Here is a 17,484-nt window from a genome sequence, read left to right as displayed (position 1 = left end):
TTAATTACTAAAACCAGACATATTTAAAAAAAAATAGTTTAGTCATCCAAATGCCTTCAATATCAAATCACAGAGAAGATCAATTTATTGATGATGAAAGAAAAAGTCTTCAGACACACAGTAACATGTTGTAGAGTTATATTGGTGTTTTTTTTCAAATCACTCAATCTCCTTCAAAACAAAATTAGATAACTGGTTTATCGCATGGTGAACCATAAGATAATTTCGCATTATATACTCAACCAAAGATACGACATTGGACATGAATGTTTATAAACACAATATGTACTTACTATTGGGTCCGAAATCTGCGGTATGTTGATATTGGCGTTAAACCAATCATCTCCTTGGTATCCCAAATATGACGCCTCACCATACCAGCTACCAGTACGTTCTTCAGCTGAAATGACTAATTCTCCAGGTTGTCCCCTCATATTGATAGACAACGAAAGACAATATGCAGAATCTAAAATAAAAAAATGTGTATTTTTTGTATGCAACATTCATTACACAGTAAATATTATGCCAGATGTGGAGCAGGATCTGCTTACCCTTCCGGAGCACCTGAGATCACCCCAAGTTTTTGGTGGGGTTCGTGTTGCTTAGTCTTTAGTTTTCTATGTTGTGTCTTCTGTACTATTATTTGTCTGTTTGTCTTTTCATTTTTACCCATGGCGTTGTCTGTTTATTTTCTATCTATGAGTTTGACTCTCCCCCCGGTATCTTTCGTACCTCTTTTACACGAGATCCCATGGCGTTGTCTGTTTATTTTCTATCTATGAGTTTGACTCTCCCCCTGGTATCTTTCGTCCCTCTTTTATACGAGATAAAAATGTTAAGACGATACAATATGGGCAATAAATAGGCCACAAAATATAGGCAACAATTGATTTAAGATGATCAAAGCAATAAATTGTAGTAGAAAAAACAAACAAGGTAACAGTAAAAAAACCGTGCGAATCAAAAGAGTGAGACCGGCTTCATTGAAAGGGCTAGCTTTTGCCTTATGCATACATCAATAATTCGATGCTCATTGGAAATGCCAAGTTACGTAGGACACAATAAATTAGAAAACATACGTCTAAACTTATAGGTAAAGGCGGCTTATGGCGTTATTAAGACGAGAGACGAGACACAGACATAGAGTATTTGTCCACCAACTCGTGAAGGGGGTCGTAGATCTTCTGTAATTTCAATTTTAGTTTTGTATGCCCCATTTATGGGCATTATGTTTTCTGGTCTGTGCGACCATCCGTTCGTCCGTTCGTCCGTCCGTTCGTCCGTCCGTTCTTCCCGTTTTAGCTTAAAGTTTTGGTTAAAGTTTTTTTCGGTCGAGGTAGTTTTTGATGAAGTTCATGTCCGATCAACTTGAAACTTAGTAAACATGTCGCCTATGATATGATCTTTCTAATTTAAATGCCTAAGTAGATATTTTCCCCCATTTTCACGGTCCACTGAACATAGAAAATGATATTGCGGATGGGGCATCCGTGTACTGGGGACACATTCTTGTTTATTCTCAGTTGGAGGAGTTAAAGTGAGGGGCACACCATTGTTATCGATGTCCTCATACTGTGGATATTTCCTAACTTTCCAGAAAGTAAAAATTCAGTTTTCTACATATAAAAACTTATTTACGAGGCCGTTTTCTTTTCGCGAGGAAAATACAATTTGTTGATAGTTGTTATCCACCACATATTGTTCGTTGCACGTATTTTACCGGTTCAAAGCTGATTTGATTGATAAGGTTTTAAACCAGGTTTTGGTCTTCTAAGCGATTTTAAATTGGGCGTATTCAATGAACAAAACCACAGAAAAAACATGTCATGCAAACTCAAATCCTATAAATATTACCTTTGAGTCTATATTTGATAGTATCCATAACTGCAAAATCTCCTTCATTCCGAGGGGAGGATGCCTCTGTATACATGTAGTAGGATCCAGATTCGGCCCCATTAATTGGTCCCGTATTAACACTTGAAGTCGTACCCTATTTATAGATATAATCTGTATTGTGAAATTACACCCATAAGGGTCAAAGCAATATAATCAAACAATACAATGGAAATACTGAAGAACATATTTAAATTAACAAATTCATGTAAACACACAATTATAAAACTGTCTGACATGGGTCTGACCCCCTAATTTCTTAAAACTGTTAAATGAAGACTCCTCCAATATGACAAACAACTTCAGGGGTAGGGTTTAGAATGTGTTTTATTTTATTAAATGCATCGAGATGCTGACATAAAGAAATTGAACTGCAAGTCAGCTTTTCCTGTTGTTAGACATACATTATTGTATGAAGCAAAGAATATTATTTCACATTGATATCATTAGCGTCATATTGTGTTTACCAAGTATCATGGTTATAGTGAAATTATATGGTTTTGTTTTCTTTTTAAAAAGTGTTTAGTCGGTTTTATTCTGTGTGCACCAATTTTTTTATGTGATTTCTTCATAAAAAAATTTATCACAGTCATTCCTTAAAGGAAATATGAGAATCAACTCGATAATCAATAAAAGTTTGTCTAAAACCATTGACGTAAGTTAATATTTTACGATAGCAAGAACACCTTCCATGACACAAAAGAATGCAAATTCACTAAGATAACTTATAATATTTTCTTACATTAAAAAGTAAAAAACCAAAAATACAGAACTCCGAGGAAAATTCAAAAAGGAAAGTCCAAAATCAAAAGGCAAAATCAAAAGTCCAAACACATCAAACGAATGGATAACAACTGTCATATTCCTGACTTGGTACAGGCATTTTCTAATGTAGAAAATGGTGGATTGAACCTGGTGTTATAGCTAGCTAAACCTCTAACTTGTATGACAGTCGCATCAAATTCCATTACATTGTCAACGATGCGTGAACAAAACAAACATACTCAAAGAGTAAAAATGTCAAAAATAGGGGTACAGCAGTCAACATTGTGTTATCATCTTAATCACTATAAAAACAACAAATGTAACGAAGAAGCACAAAAAGGCATACATCAAATTTAACATCCTCATTTTGCTTATCTTATACGATTTTATTTATCTATTTAAAGTCTACCCGTAAAGGATGGAAGGTTTTCAGTACTGGTGTAAAATTGCGCGTTTGAAATTCGCACAGGTAGACATAAAATATGTTGTCGTTCAAAGTATGACGGCATACATGAATGCAGAGTCACGTAAAGTAGATATAACAAAAAACAGACTTAACAGTAAAAGTAATAATAATGAATAAAATAATTGTGTGGTTCAAAGTATGACGGGATACAGAGTCACGTCAAATGTATATCATGAAAACCAGACTTAACAGAAAAAGTAGTATTAATGAATAAAATAGTTTTGTCATTCAAAGTATGACAAGATCCATAAGTAAAAGTAATATTAATAAATGAAATAATTTTGTCGTTCAGAGTATGATGTTTTACATAAGCACAGAATCACGTAAAAGTATTATTAATAAAGACAAATAAAAGAATACTATAACACGTTATTAAGATGATAACCAACGTCAGTACGCAAAATCTATACTTCAAGACCATCTTGTATTATTTGTGAAGTTGATACGGAATATTTATCAACAAGTTCTTGGTATCTTCCGATGAACTTTTTTAGAAAAAGGACGAGACGTTCTTTGACATACCCATGGTTCATCAACTTTCTGCTCAGACACTGGTGACGTTTTACAAAGTCTGAATAGGAGCTGCAAGCTCTTGAATATTGAATAAGTTGGGAAATGTATATTCCATATGCAGGTGAAGTAGGTATATTACTACTAAGGTGGGGGAAATTGATAATTTCAAAATTAAAATCGTCTCGTTTGTTATAGATTCTGGTACTGAGTTCACTGTGTATGTCAAATTCGGGGTATAAGTCTAAAAATGAGGCGGAGGAAGCCAAGTCTGTTGTCTCTTTAATTTCTAGTTCTGGTGGGTATATTAATGGAACCCAATCAGAAAAGTTCGGATTGTTAATGGAAAGAACATCATCAATATATCTGAAAGTGAAATTAAATAACTTGGCTTCTTTGATCTTTTTGTTTTTGACAAGTGTCTGAAGGAACTCCGATTCATATGAAAATAAGAAGAGGTCGGCAAGGCGAGGCGCACAGTTCGTTCCCATAGGAATGCCGACAATTTGTTGAAAAAGTCTACCTCCAAATTCAACAAATATGTTGTCAATAAGAAACTCCAGCATATGGTTAATACCACTACGCTAAAGGACATTGTCTAATTGCTAAAAAGAAGATATAGTATGATTACATGCCAATTAGATGATGATAGCATAAACACATATATGGATGAATTTTAACTCACTGTTCGTCTTCTCCAATCAAAATCATCGTAAGATAAAGAATTTTCAAATATACAACCAACTTCATTGTCCTCGAAATCACATGCCATAGATGTCTCTAATCTTTTGTCTGCAATAAAAGAATGTAAAATTCAAAATTTTTAAATGACAAATATAGTATATTTATAATAAATTCTTTCTATTCCCTGTAATATCATTTGATGAGTTGGGATTCTATGTTACAGTTTTCTATATATGTTTGAGTTTGTTTTTGTAACAGTTCTATATTACAGTTAATCTGTTGTTTTTCTTTTATAGTTGATGTGTTTCCCTCGGTTTTGGTTTATGACCTGATTTGTTTTCTCGATTAATCGATTATTGACTATGGAAGAGCAGTATACTACTGTTGCCTTCATTTATACAAGAATGTTATCCATATTGTTTTATAACTGTAATAGCATACTTTTTAATTTTCTGTTACTGTTCAGTATACGTTTAATGTCATTTCTGGCAACACAACGGGTGCCACATGTGGAGCAGAATCTGCTTCACCTTCCGGAGCAGATATCACCCCTAGTTTTTGGTGGGGTTCATGTTGCTTATTCTTTAGTTTTCTATGTTGTGTCACGTGCACTATTGTTTGTTTATCTTTTTTGTTATTTTTAGCCATGGCGTTGTAAGCTATTTTCAATTTATGAGTTTGACTGTCCCTCTGGTATCTTTCGTCCCTCTTTTATCGCATGCATTTCTGAACTGCAAAATCCTTATTATTGGGATATACGTCAAATATATAGTACCTCAACGACACAATAAAATAAAGGACATCCAGCATCTGATTTATCAGTCTGTACAATTCGCCATTTCAGAATCTAATGCATTCTGGGTAATATTTACAAAAGCGTTCACCAAAACGTTGTGATTGGTTTAAAACGCTCTAAACAAGGAGACAGATTAATATAAGCACTTGATGCGTGTTTCTGAATCCTAATTGTGAATGTGTTAATAATTAAACTTGTATTATTCATAATAAAATATTGTTTACCCTAACGCTCTAAACAATGGAAATTCAACCAATGACGTAACGTTATTTTCATTTTGGTGTACGAACAATGAGATTACCTATAGTCCTTTAGATTCTGAAACGGCGAATTCATAGCTGTTGATATAGTTAGTTGTATTATACGTTTATGAATAATGATGACGATAAGGTGTAATGTGCCCTTGATGTGCCAAGTCCAGGCAGTCATCTTGTTGCAGTCATTTGTGGATTTAAACAGAAGAATTTACTTGTTTCAGAATCCGTTTATTTATTTGTTGGAATCTTATAACCTGAGAAGATATCAATGTATGTTACCCGTTAGTTATTTTCGTTTCTCTAATTCGTCAATTAATCCCTTTCTGCACCCATTGTATAAAAAAAATTAATCAACGTGTGGTTCGTTTGATCTCAGTTCTTCATTGGTTAAAATCTGATTATGACGTGGAATTTTCTTGTTTTCCTCTGATTTTCCAATTGTGACGGCATGAAAAAAGGCGACCATGCCTGATGACGTCACATAGAAAGAACACATCTTTTTGCAGATCAGTCGCGAAGAAGGAAAACTTTTCCTACGTATTGTTTGAAAATCATTAGAGAAACAGATTCCATCACCAAATCTCGTGTAATACGATATTTATCCACTCTCGCCAGTTAAATTTTAAATATTTAAAACGCTCGGCAAGCCTCGCGTTTTAAATTTGAAAATTAAACTGTCTCGAGTGGATAAATATCGCATCACACTCGATACAGTGATAGAATCTATATGTATCATGATGGTGAGAGACTCTCATAAAGCACAACTCAAGCGACACTTTTTGTCGGGTTAACTCTAGTGAATTTCTCGTTCAGTCACCAAGACAATGTGTTGAAGAAATGAACCAGTAAGCGGTACCTAAACGTGGAAAATGAACTCATCAGTTTTCCAATCGGATTTATCTAGAAATACGTTCGAAAGCTTAGGAAACCGAAAATTAGAAAAAAATTAATTGGAAAAAAATTGGTAATGGAAACTAAGATAGAAATAATAAGGATTACTATAGAAGTGGCAAAGCAATTTAATGTTAAAAGAAAACAAACAAAGGAGTGAGAAAAAAAGATTGGATAATACTACAGGAAACGATCCTCCCAATAGTGAAAACGAATTAAATAATTACATAATTTGAAAGCTAAAATTCCAGATTTTTACGACAAAAAAAGCCGAAGCAGCCAGAATTAGGTCCAAGGTTGATTGGTAGAGAGAGGTGAAAAATCATCAGAAACTCGATAATAAGAGGGGCGAGGAAAAACTAATCACTAGAATAAAGGCTTCAGATTGGAGGTATAAAGATGATAAGGAATCTATTCTAGAAAAACAAGTAGCATTCTACAAACAATTATTTTACGTCCTAGTGGTGCATAGGGATGCTGCAGAAAATAAATAGCAAAATATATGTTATATATTCTGCAAGCAGAACCACTTGCTGCATCAATATGAAACTTAGAAATAAAGAGTTATCGTGTGTGCCCAAAATTGTGTCTTAAAGATACTCGATGCTTTAAGGAAAGTAATACAACTCCAAATAGTCAGTTTAATGGGGATTTACATATTGGGATGGAACTACAATGGGGAGAAATGTGGGACAATTTGAATAAGAATTAAGCTATGAGGAAAGCAAAACAATGGAAGTTAATTCATGATTTTTAATTTACTCGACAGAAAAATAAAAAAAAAAATAATCGCTAAAACGAAAATTGTCAATTTTGTAATGAAAAATAATCACTATTTTACTTTTTTTTATATACTGTAAAATGGTGGAAGAAATTTGGCGGGAAATTTTTGAAAAAATTGTTAAATTGAGTATCAGGTGTCACAAACGCAAAAATATGTTATTTTCAAATTGTATTTATATGGATTTAGGAAACATCGCAAACTATCAAATGAACGGGATAACAAAATTGAGAATTTTGAATAAGACAAAACATGAAAAGGATTATTTTGTTCAAATCTCTTTAAATTACATTTAACAATGAAACCTTCTCTGCTAAATGTGAGACATTTTGAAGAGAACTTAATATTTTTGCGTGATCAGGGTCAATACTGAATAAAACATCATTAACATTGCAATCAACTCCCCCTTTAAACTATGCATTTTCCTATTGTGTATATAAGCCCCGGGATATAAGCTATGTCTATTGTATACTTATAACAAAGACAGATTATGTCAACAGGTACATATCATATGCATATATTTACTCACCATATCTTTTAATAACTCCTTTTCAGAAAACAAAATAATAAATCCTACTTTTTATGGATGAATTATATATTTCCTTTCAAATGAATTTAAACAAGAAGCACGTGGCAAAAGATCACTCTACCGGAATGTAATAGAAATTAGCATATCAAAAGAACTGAATGAAGTGCTATAAGATTGAAACTGCTTAATATATATTTATAAATTGTTTATAAGTTGCTCCTGTGAGAAAACATATATAGGTATAATGAATACGTTAAATAAATGAATATATATAATGTGATGTGTAAATATATAGATATATTATAATTATATGGATACATGTTTATAGTTGGAGTTTGTTGTTCCTCATTTGCATTTTCCTCGACACATGAGACTGAAAATTTTAACCCCATTAGTTGCTTCCCTGGAAACTTAGGGATGACATTACAGGTAACAATTATCAAAATATATATTAAAAAAACAGAATACGCTCTAATTTTGTACTATTATGAAATGAGAAACATTGATTGGTTATGTTGAAAATATGTACATAACAATCACGTTATAAAACCCTCACATCAATGTAAGAAGTTGACGTATACCTGTTAACTGACATTCGGAACCAGTAAATTCTGATTTACAACTACACTGATAAGTGCCGTCCTGGTTCCCTGTACATATACCACCATTTTGACAAGGAAAACTGCCACATGGAGATGAACCTGATATTTGATTAAAAAAAGTATGATTATGTAGGAATAATTGTTTGCATTGACCCCTTCCACCAATAAATTGTTTGCATTGCCATGATTAAGAAATATATTTTTTTAAAAGTGATAAAGTCGTTTACATAAATATTCAAATTGATTTTACAAAACAATATTTATTGTTAAAGTTGGCACTTTTTTTTATTACAGCTGTTTCTCAAACCACGCCTCTTTTGGGTAGATTTAGAATATTCATAGAAAATAAATTTTGTTTACATACTGGTTCCCAGTTCTGATCTGTAGGTTCCATCTCATAGAGACATAACTTGGGAAAGTTACCAGAAAATATACATGTGAATATTGTTTATATTGAAATCTATGGTAACCCTACAGTTGAGGTAGGAAAAGTTTAGAAATTAATTGCAAGTTAAACTCTTAGAAGTTCGGGGTATATAAACGCACAGCCCTATATTTTGACCTTTGAAAAAAATAGTAGTGCATATGAACTTTCCATTCCAGGATATAATTTTTTTCAAAACTTCATAGCAAAAGTGGTACAGTTTTAGCCGTAAAGGGAGTTCCTTTGGAAGAATGCATTAACAATATTTACAGAAATGCAACCTATAGTTATTAACATGAACTTACAAAGTCCCTTCTGTAGAGTGATCAAGTCCAGCCCAATGTCTCCTTTACTGGTAGGTCCTCTTACACCTTGTATTGAGATCTAAAGTATGGACAACACTTGAATTAGATGAACAGGCAGGTTTAAACTGTAATCATAGGGTACTACACATAATTATAATCAAAGAGCAAAATCAAACTGAACTAACTCGTCACCATCAAGTCATTATGTGACCGTAGTCAATTGTATTTGACATTTATTGAATTGTATACAAGGGCATTATACCTTCATCCTGGTCAACCCACTTTATAGATGCTAATTATCACTGAACTAGTATAAATATTTATTTAGGTGCCAGCTGAAGGACGCCTCCGGGTGCGGGGGTTTCTCGCTACATTAAAGACCCATTGGTGGCCTTCGGCTGTTGTCTGCTCTATGGTCAGGTTGTTGTATCTTTGGCACATTCCCCGTTTTACCTAGTATTTTGTTGGTTTATGTCATGATTACGCATGACTAACTTGTAATTTGTCATTATTACGTTTAAGTCTTACAAACACAAAATAATATTTATGGGAAATTTACATCGTAATAGCGATAATAATTTTAGAATTTAACCGTTTCCTTTGAAAATGTATTGTACAGACCATAATTTTAGATCATTGGAAATCATCAGTCATTGTAAAGAGACTTCAAAGAAAAATTTCGTAAAATAGCGATAAATAGCAATGCAATGTGATATTTGTTAAATGACGTTTACTACTGCATCTGAAAATTGCGGTATCTGAACAATGCTTGAGTGCCACTGCTCCCCCTGGTTTCCAGTCCACATTTCAATTTGATTTTCACTGTTTCCTCTTTCACCTGCATTGATGATCAAGGAACCAGGCTCACTATACATGTGATAGTGATATTGCATACACAACGGTGAATCTGAAAGAAACAGGTAAGTTAACAGACAAAGTGTGAAATTATTTACAATAATAACAAATATAATAAACCATAGTATTTTAATTAAAAAATAGTTTTTATTGTCTTGGGTCAGTAGATTATAGAAAAAAGTATTTATTCGGATTTGTTATAATTTTTTAAACGTATGTACTTAGTACTTTTGCATTGAATTTCTTAAAATTTGAGCAAAATGTGTTTCCATTCAAAACTCAATTATTTGTTTTGTCTGACAAACATGTCATGCAAGCTTCTTATTTCTAACAAACCAATAATTTTCATCTAATGAGCAGCAAATTTAGAGTTCCGTATAGCGGATTATTTTCGGGGTTGTAAAATTTCTCGATTTCATTGAATAAGATGAACAAAATTTTTTGGTGGTGATTTACTTTTGCGGATTTAAAACCTTTCCACAATACCTGGCAGTTTGAATGTTGAGGAAGAAAAAGTTGCCACATCACCCGGCTGTCTGGGTGATGATGCTTCAGTGAAAGCGTAGTATTCTCCAGAGTATGCAACATCAGGGCCTGTACTAGAACTAAGAGTTTTCACCTAAAAATGTAAGACAAGCTCATAAATTGAGATTAAACGCACAAATGTATGTGCATATGTATTATTCCTGTTACTAGGTATATAAGTATTAAGTTGGCCAGATTATTTGGTATTGATATTGAAGTTATTTTCTAAATTAAATTTTAAATGTTTAAGATTTACGACAACCATAAACTCAATAACATTTTTTGGCTAATGTTTTATATGGTAATGGTAATTGTTTTGTTCTGCTTAGCATAACGGTTTGAACCTATTAATTTCATACGATATTCAAACCACCTTGAAAATATAACGTGATAGATAGAGTTTCTCATTGGTTTCCTCATGATGTAGGGAATATTCTATTGACACGAATGAGATAAAGACTTGGGAACGTGTCCCGGATAACAGAAGATAAGGGGAAATATAGCATGTGTATTTAAAGTCCGATCTGGCACCTCAGTAAAGATTAGTTTTTTGCATTTATTGGTTGACCTGTCTATGTATTGCCTGCCGCGGCACCTTTATATTGATCACTAGGCGCAAGAAGTGAATTTTAAATTAATTGATAAATCATCGGAATTTAATATAATAAATTAATTTTAATTTGGTTTTGATTCGCATCATGGCACTAGTTTTATTCAATTTTAGCACGATTATAACTAAAATGAGATATATAATAAAAAAAACCTTTCCCAAAGCAGTGAAGATGGAAGAACAATAATAAATTAACAACATTGGACTCAACACTCTATAAACAAATGTTGCTCCATGTTGACGTAATTTATGATAATTCAACGATCTCCGTATGTATGTAGAAAGATTACATTTAATTACAATAAATATTATGTATATTAATCTTACATTTGTTAGTGTCCAGTCAAAGTCATCTCCAGTTTGGGTATTAGTAAAAACACATTCATTTTCGCCTGGCGTAAATTCACATGTATAGGTTACCCCCATTGTGACGTCTACAATAAGATTATGTATTTCTATATTTAAAGACAAAATATACAATATACAGTACTAGTAATTGAATACATGAGATCATCATTAAAATCAAATGCTTTGTAGTAATGTAAAGTCAGTGATATAAAAACAAACTGGAATTGAATCACACATCAAAACAAAACGTAGTTGCAAGAGTTTTTTTAAAGGTGTCTGAAATATATAATTATTATTTTCTTTTGATTTTTTTCACATTATTGCACTGTTTGTAATCTTATATTGCAAATTATCAAATGCTATCTCTCACACATAAAAAAGAAGATGTGATTTGAGTGTCTATGTTTGATAAAATTTCTATTTTGACACTGAATCATTTATAATGTGGCCATTTAAATAAACTTCTCGTTGCAAAACTTTGAATTTTTCGAAAAACTAAGGATTTTCGTATCCGAGGCATAGATTACCTTAGCAAATCTTTTTGGAATTTTGGATCCTCAATGTTCTTCAACTTTGTACTTGTGTGGCTTTATAAATATTTTGATATGAGCGTCACTGATGAGTCTTATGAAGACGAAACGCGCGTCTGGCGTACTAAATTATAATCCTGGTACCTTTGATAACTAATTATAATGCTTAAATGACTAAATACATAAAAAAAGTCTTGAGAGTATATTCATTGAGTTTGTTTATTCACCCCTTTCTTTTAAACTGTATTTTGTAACACAGGAAATACATTCGAAATTGGCCGGCGAACAAACTAATCAATGATTGTAAATCCACGTGGTACAAAGACTAATTTTCTCGCATTACATGGAAAGCTCGAATAGATTATATATATTTATCAATAAATCGTTAGAAATTACATTAAACATTTTAAAACGCTTTACTAAGATTGTCCCATATAGTAAATCGGTCTTTCTAGGTAATTTCAGATTCTGATAGACAAACATTTTAAACTTATAAAATAAGACATCTGAATTGAAGGCCGTACTTTGACCTATAATTGTTCACTTTTTACACATTGATGCTTGGATGCAGAGTTGTGTCATTGGAACTCATACCACATCTTCTTATATCTATCTGAATTAAAAAATGTTTCTGGCTTCTTACCTTGTAATTGGCATGTATCCCCTACCCATCCAGAGGTACACGAACATGTAAAGGTACCATCACTGTAGTTCGGGGAACACTGTCCGCCATTTACACATGGTGATTGCCCACAGGGATCTATGTTTGAACCTGTACAAGGTATTTATAAAATTTCATAATAGAACAAATGTAGAATTATAATTTAGACATTAGAATAAGTGTTCAATCTTTCTTTTCTTAAAATAAATTAAAGCGTTGCCTTTTATGAACAATTCTATAACTTCAATTCGTCACAAATGCCAATATTCTAATATTAACAGAGGGTTAAAGGATCTTTAATAAAATCTGTCATACAAACTAGAGGCTATATCATCGAAACCATATATATATATATATATACATATTTCTCTGTTAATGTACTATGTATTCAAATAAGCCGTTATTGTTTTGAGATAGTGAATCACCGAATAAGTCCATAGTAGGTAATATATGTTTTGTAGGTTGATCCTGTAACGAAATAAATTTAATGGCTTTGATTTGTTTTCAAGATGCATTATTTGATCAATAAATTTTACTTACAGGGGCCTTTTGTAAGTAAAATATTATCAAGAGCTATATCTCCTTGCCAGCTTGATCCCCTAATACCTCTAACTGAAATCTGAAAAATAATGCTTAAATGATGTAATGAAAGTCTTAAACCAAAAAAAGTGAAACATGATCTTTTAAAGAAAACACGAAATGCAGAATACTAGAACAAACCATAGAACCGTCGACAAAGGTCATAACGACAAACTTAAAAAATAAATCACTGATAACCTGATAACCTGATACTTCACTATGTTGAAGATATAGAAAATAAGAAGATATGGTAAGATTGCCAATGAGACAACCAAATGACGTAGAATCATTAATCATTTATATATAAAACTCCTTACCACGAGATCGTCATACGGAATAATTGTTGTCTGTGTCTGTTGCCACAAATCCCCATGGTCACCAGTTCGAGTCAGAATTGAATTCATATTGCCATTCCTTTCACCAGCTGATACAACAAGACTGCCAGGATTCCCCAACATGTGAAAGGAAAATGACAAACAGAATGCGCCACCTACAATAAATCGTTAACATGAACGTGTATAACAAATAATGCAACATACATGTAATAATAGCGCTATAAAAATTGAGAATGAAAATGGGGAATGTGTCAAAGAGACAATAACCCAACCATAGAGCCTAATGCACCTATAAGTCTTCAATGCAGAAAGAAACTCACGCACTCGGAGCAGTCCTTCAACTGTCCCTATGTCTATTACCGATATGCATCTTTAATGAGGTGATAACGAATTACGTCAGTTACCATTATTTTAGTTTATGTATTCCTGTTGCACATACAAAACATGTCGTATTCCTTATTGTGACATTTTGACCGAGTGTGCATTTGATAGACAGTCGATAGATGCAAATCAGCAAACGCTAATTCTTATATCACCTTATTGAAAGTATGTATTTTTGTATTGTAACGTAATCTTTTAAATTAATTTATGTTTGCTTTTTAATATTGCTAGTTGTTTGTTATTTTTATTTGAAAGACAACATACTTGGAAGTTTATATTTAGTTGAGTCCATGACTGCAACGTCGTCTTGAGCACTAGGTAGAGAGGCTTCCAGATACATGTACTTCGTCCCAGCGGCAGCAGCATTTGGCCCCGTACTACTACTTGGTGTAGATCCCTGTGTTGAAAAAAATACAATAAAAAGTACAATTACAAAAATACTGAACTGTGAGGAAAATTAAAAATGGAAAGTTTCTAATCAATTGGAAAAATCAAAAGTTAGAACACATCAAACAAATGGATAACAACTGTCATATTCCTGACTTGGTAAAGGCATTTTCTTGTTTAAAAAGATGATGGATTAAACCTGGTTTATAGCTAAGTAAACCTCTCACTTGTATGACAGCCGTATGAAATCACAAATCATTAGATATGTTTATCTATAAGATTATGCCATTTGTTTAAACACATGCTCTTTCAACTGTTCACGTCGGCCTTTATTTAGCCTTTTTACTTTTTTGATCAAGCGTCACTGATGAGTCTTTCATAGATGAAACGCTCATCTGGCGTAAATACAAAATTTAATCCTGGTATGTTTTTTATGAAATGGGTCTCAAATGATAGTTTCATATTATTTCGTTAACAAATTCTAGCCTTTAAAAAAAAACCCAAACTATAGAAATATTGAATGTATTTATTATCACCGATTCGTCATTAACAAGGCCCTTTTTTACTTTTTAGTAGATTTCCACAATTGATTCTCAAAGTAAAGCAAAATTCTTGTTATTAAATAAAAAAGGCCAGTTGTTTTTACTTACTTGGATTGGACGCCAATCAAGATCATCCCCTTCCACGTTATTGAAAATGCAATTTGTATCTGCCTCATAATCACATAGAAAGTTGTCACTGTTAGACTTATCTTTAAATTGATAAAATTATATTCATGAATGATATTCATAATTGCAAAAAGTTAAAGTGATTCTCATCCGTCAGCATTGATATAATAACAGTCATTCTTTGTTTTAAGAAACAAACAACATAGTAAAATCCAAATGTTTTCATGTCGCTCTCTATAAAGAAATGATTTTCTTTCTTTCTTCTATATTTGTATTGTTATCATGTGATGTCTGAATCGTAATAATTGTTTTGCTTAAGGTGGTACCTAACACTACAGGGAGATAACTCTAAACTAAACGTTTTGATTACTTTGTGTTGTAAAGGGAATATTAGGCTTTTCAATGATCACAATAAGTGTTTGTCAAACTGCTATATAACCAGTGTAATTTTTCTGATAAAACGGTTTGTTCAAATTTTTTGAAATTTTTATATTTTTGTAAAAGGGTCAAAGTAAATATTTTGTCAAAATTTTAAGAAAATTAAACGAGCCAAATTAATTTTAGTTAAAGTGTTGGGTACCACCTTAATTTAACGACAAGAGATTCATGTACTTACCTCCTCATGTCTGTACTTCGACTGAGGACTTTCAAAACCATCATGTCTTCAGTATATTAAAAGAGATTTTTTTTTCTCAAAATTGTTTTTGATGAAAGTAACAATCAGACATAAGACTAGTGTATTTTCGGTTAAATGATTGACGTACATAAACCACCTATATATCTCAGTAAATGTTCAAACACGAAGTGGAATTTACCTTTTCAGAATTTTAAACACTATGAGTAAATGCATTGTTCGTAGTCCAAAATGAAAATTGACATGGCATCATTTGCGATTTTTTTTATTGTTTAGTACATCTCAATCCAAACACAAAGTTTTGTTGTACGCTTTTGAAAATCTTGCATTAGTATCAGAAACGTCGAGTTAAGGAAGCTGGCTTGTCATGTTTTGGATTTTTTGTCAGCTTTTCAGAATCCTCTGTTTTTATCCATTTGAGTGCCTTGAAAAAATTTGCCCGGTGACCCCCATTTTTCTTTTTGAAATTCTTTAACAGTCTTTGAGAACTTTAACTTGTCAATGATAAAGCTATGAAAAGTCAAGAGAGAATATTTTCCCGCCAAAATTTCAATGGCTCATATCTCGAAAACAAGCACGGTGACCTATATATTTTTTTTGCTCTTTGGATTCCTTTATTAATTCCTTATCAATATAAACTAGTGTTTTGAAAAGTTAATTACTTTGAAATTGAGAAGCGAACTCCCTTAAACAAAAACAAAAAGGCAAACACTGTTAACAGTACGTGTATTATGATATCAATTACAAACCTATAACAGAACAGTCATTCTCTAGATAACCCTGGTTACAATCACATGAAAATGTACCACCAGTACTTGAACAAGTTCCACCCATATTACAAGGCTGACTGTAACATGGGTCTACATTGTTACCTGTAAATTCAAAGCATTATTATTTTTTTCTGTTTGTTTTTAATAATAAAAATCAAAGATATCAGGATTACATTGTTGTACGCAAGATGCGCGTTTGGTGTAAAAACGACTCACCAGTGACACTTAAATCAAAAAGTTAAAAATACTAAACAAAGGTACGAAGTTGAGGAGCATTGACGACCCAACATTCCGAAAGGTTTTACCAAATAAATCTAATTTAAATTTTTATAGGAAGTACGTGGGAAACCTTAAACAATTCATCAATATGATACTCAATTAAGAAGGTAAATCAATTACCAGTAAAGACGTTGTGGCCAAATCAGAGTGATCAGGTTAAAAATAGAAAAAAGCATAAAAAATAATGGTTTGAATCAATGCATATCATAATCTTTCTTTACTGCATACATGTGACAGAGTTGTTCCAGTAAACTTACTGCATGTCCCTTGGTGAACAGTAAGATCATCAATAGCTATGTCACCATGAAGAGTGAATCCTTTTGATGCACTTATGATGAGCTGGAAGTGTAATGGTAATTCTAGATTAAATCTTGTATATTGAAAAACACATAACAAATATAATTGTACAAAACAAAGCAAGCAAATTGCAAGCCAATCAAAACAGTGGGGGACATTAACAGTTATTACCTATGTACTCCTCGTTCAAGCTTTCATATATAAATTCATTTTAGTGTCATTAGTTTTTTTTCAATGAATCAGATGATTGAATAGATCTATGCATTGTTTGATTAAATGTCCCCGAACATATCTTTAACCTATATTATTCTATTTATTTCATTTCTTTTATGTTGCATGAATGACAACGTCATTTATAATGACAAGTACCTAGAATTTAAGAAGCGAATGTTAGACCTCTATAAACTCTGCGCTATAATTTTAATTGCTATATTTTCATATATCTTTTAATAGTATAATAGTCATTAACAATGGATGAATGGCATGGTATTTTACACTCTCATCATCTCTAAGATAATACAAACCATCATAAGTAAAACTACATACCCCAGATATAATACTAATTATCACTATAGCAGTAAAAATTAACAGCTAGTAAGTGCGTGTAATTATGTTTTTATTCAAAAAAGAGGATACATTTGAAATTGAACGACTTTAAACCTAAATGAAAAAAAGGAATAATGTATCTAAGGACAGGAATGTCCCAGATCAAGCTTTGTTGC

At 32.3% G+C, this 17,484-nt stretch overlaps 1 protein-coding gene across 1 annotated transcript in view; it reads right to left on the bottom strand.

The window, feature by feature from the left end:
- The window catches only part of LOC143053580 (MAM and LDL-receptor class A domain-containing protein 1-like), a 71,021-nt gene that overhangs the window by 1,508 nt on the left and 52,029 nt on the right, over window positions 1-17,484 (bottom strand). The window contains exons 28-42 of the mRNA XM_076226378.1: window positions 16,723-16,804; window positions 16,166-16,288; window positions 14,765-14,865; window positions 13,992-14,124; window positions 13,329-13,501; window positions 12,973-13,051; window positions 12,415-12,543; window positions 11,221-11,327; window positions 10,245-10,377; window positions 9,638-9,810; window positions 8,904-8,982; window positions 8,154-8,273; window positions 4,320-4,426; window positions 1,855-1,990; window positions 294-466 (exon numbers count right to left, since the gene is read on the bottom strand). Coding sequence (XP_076082493.1) covers window positions 294-466; window positions 1,855-1,990; window positions 4,320-4,426; window positions 8,154-8,273; window positions 8,904-8,982; window positions 9,638-9,810; window positions 10,245-10,377; window positions 11,221-11,327; window positions 12,415-12,543; window positions 12,973-13,051; window positions 13,329-13,501; window positions 13,992-14,124; window positions 14,765-14,865; window positions 16,166-16,288; window positions 16,723-16,804 — 1,848 coding nt within the window. The remainder of the gene's footprint in view (window positions 1-293; window positions 467-1,854; window positions 1,991-4,319; window positions 4,427-8,153; window positions 8,274-8,903; window positions 8,983-9,637; window positions 9,811-10,244; window positions 10,378-11,220; window positions 11,328-12,414; window positions 12,544-12,972; window positions 13,052-13,328; window positions 13,502-13,991; window positions 14,125-14,764; window positions 14,866-16,165; window positions 16,289-16,722; window positions 16,805-17,484) is intronic.

This window comes from Mytilus galloprovincialis, chromosome 12 (assembly GCF_965363235.1).
Source record: "Mytilus galloprovincialis chromosome 12, xbMytGall1.hap1.1, whole genome shotgun sequence".
NCBI classification, from domain to species: Eukaryota; Metazoa; Mollusca; class Bivalvia; order Mytilida; family Mytilidae; genus Mytilus; species Mytilus galloprovincialis.
Note: the sequence above shows the minus strand (reverse complement) of the source record. Positions and strands in the feature narration are given on the sequence as shown.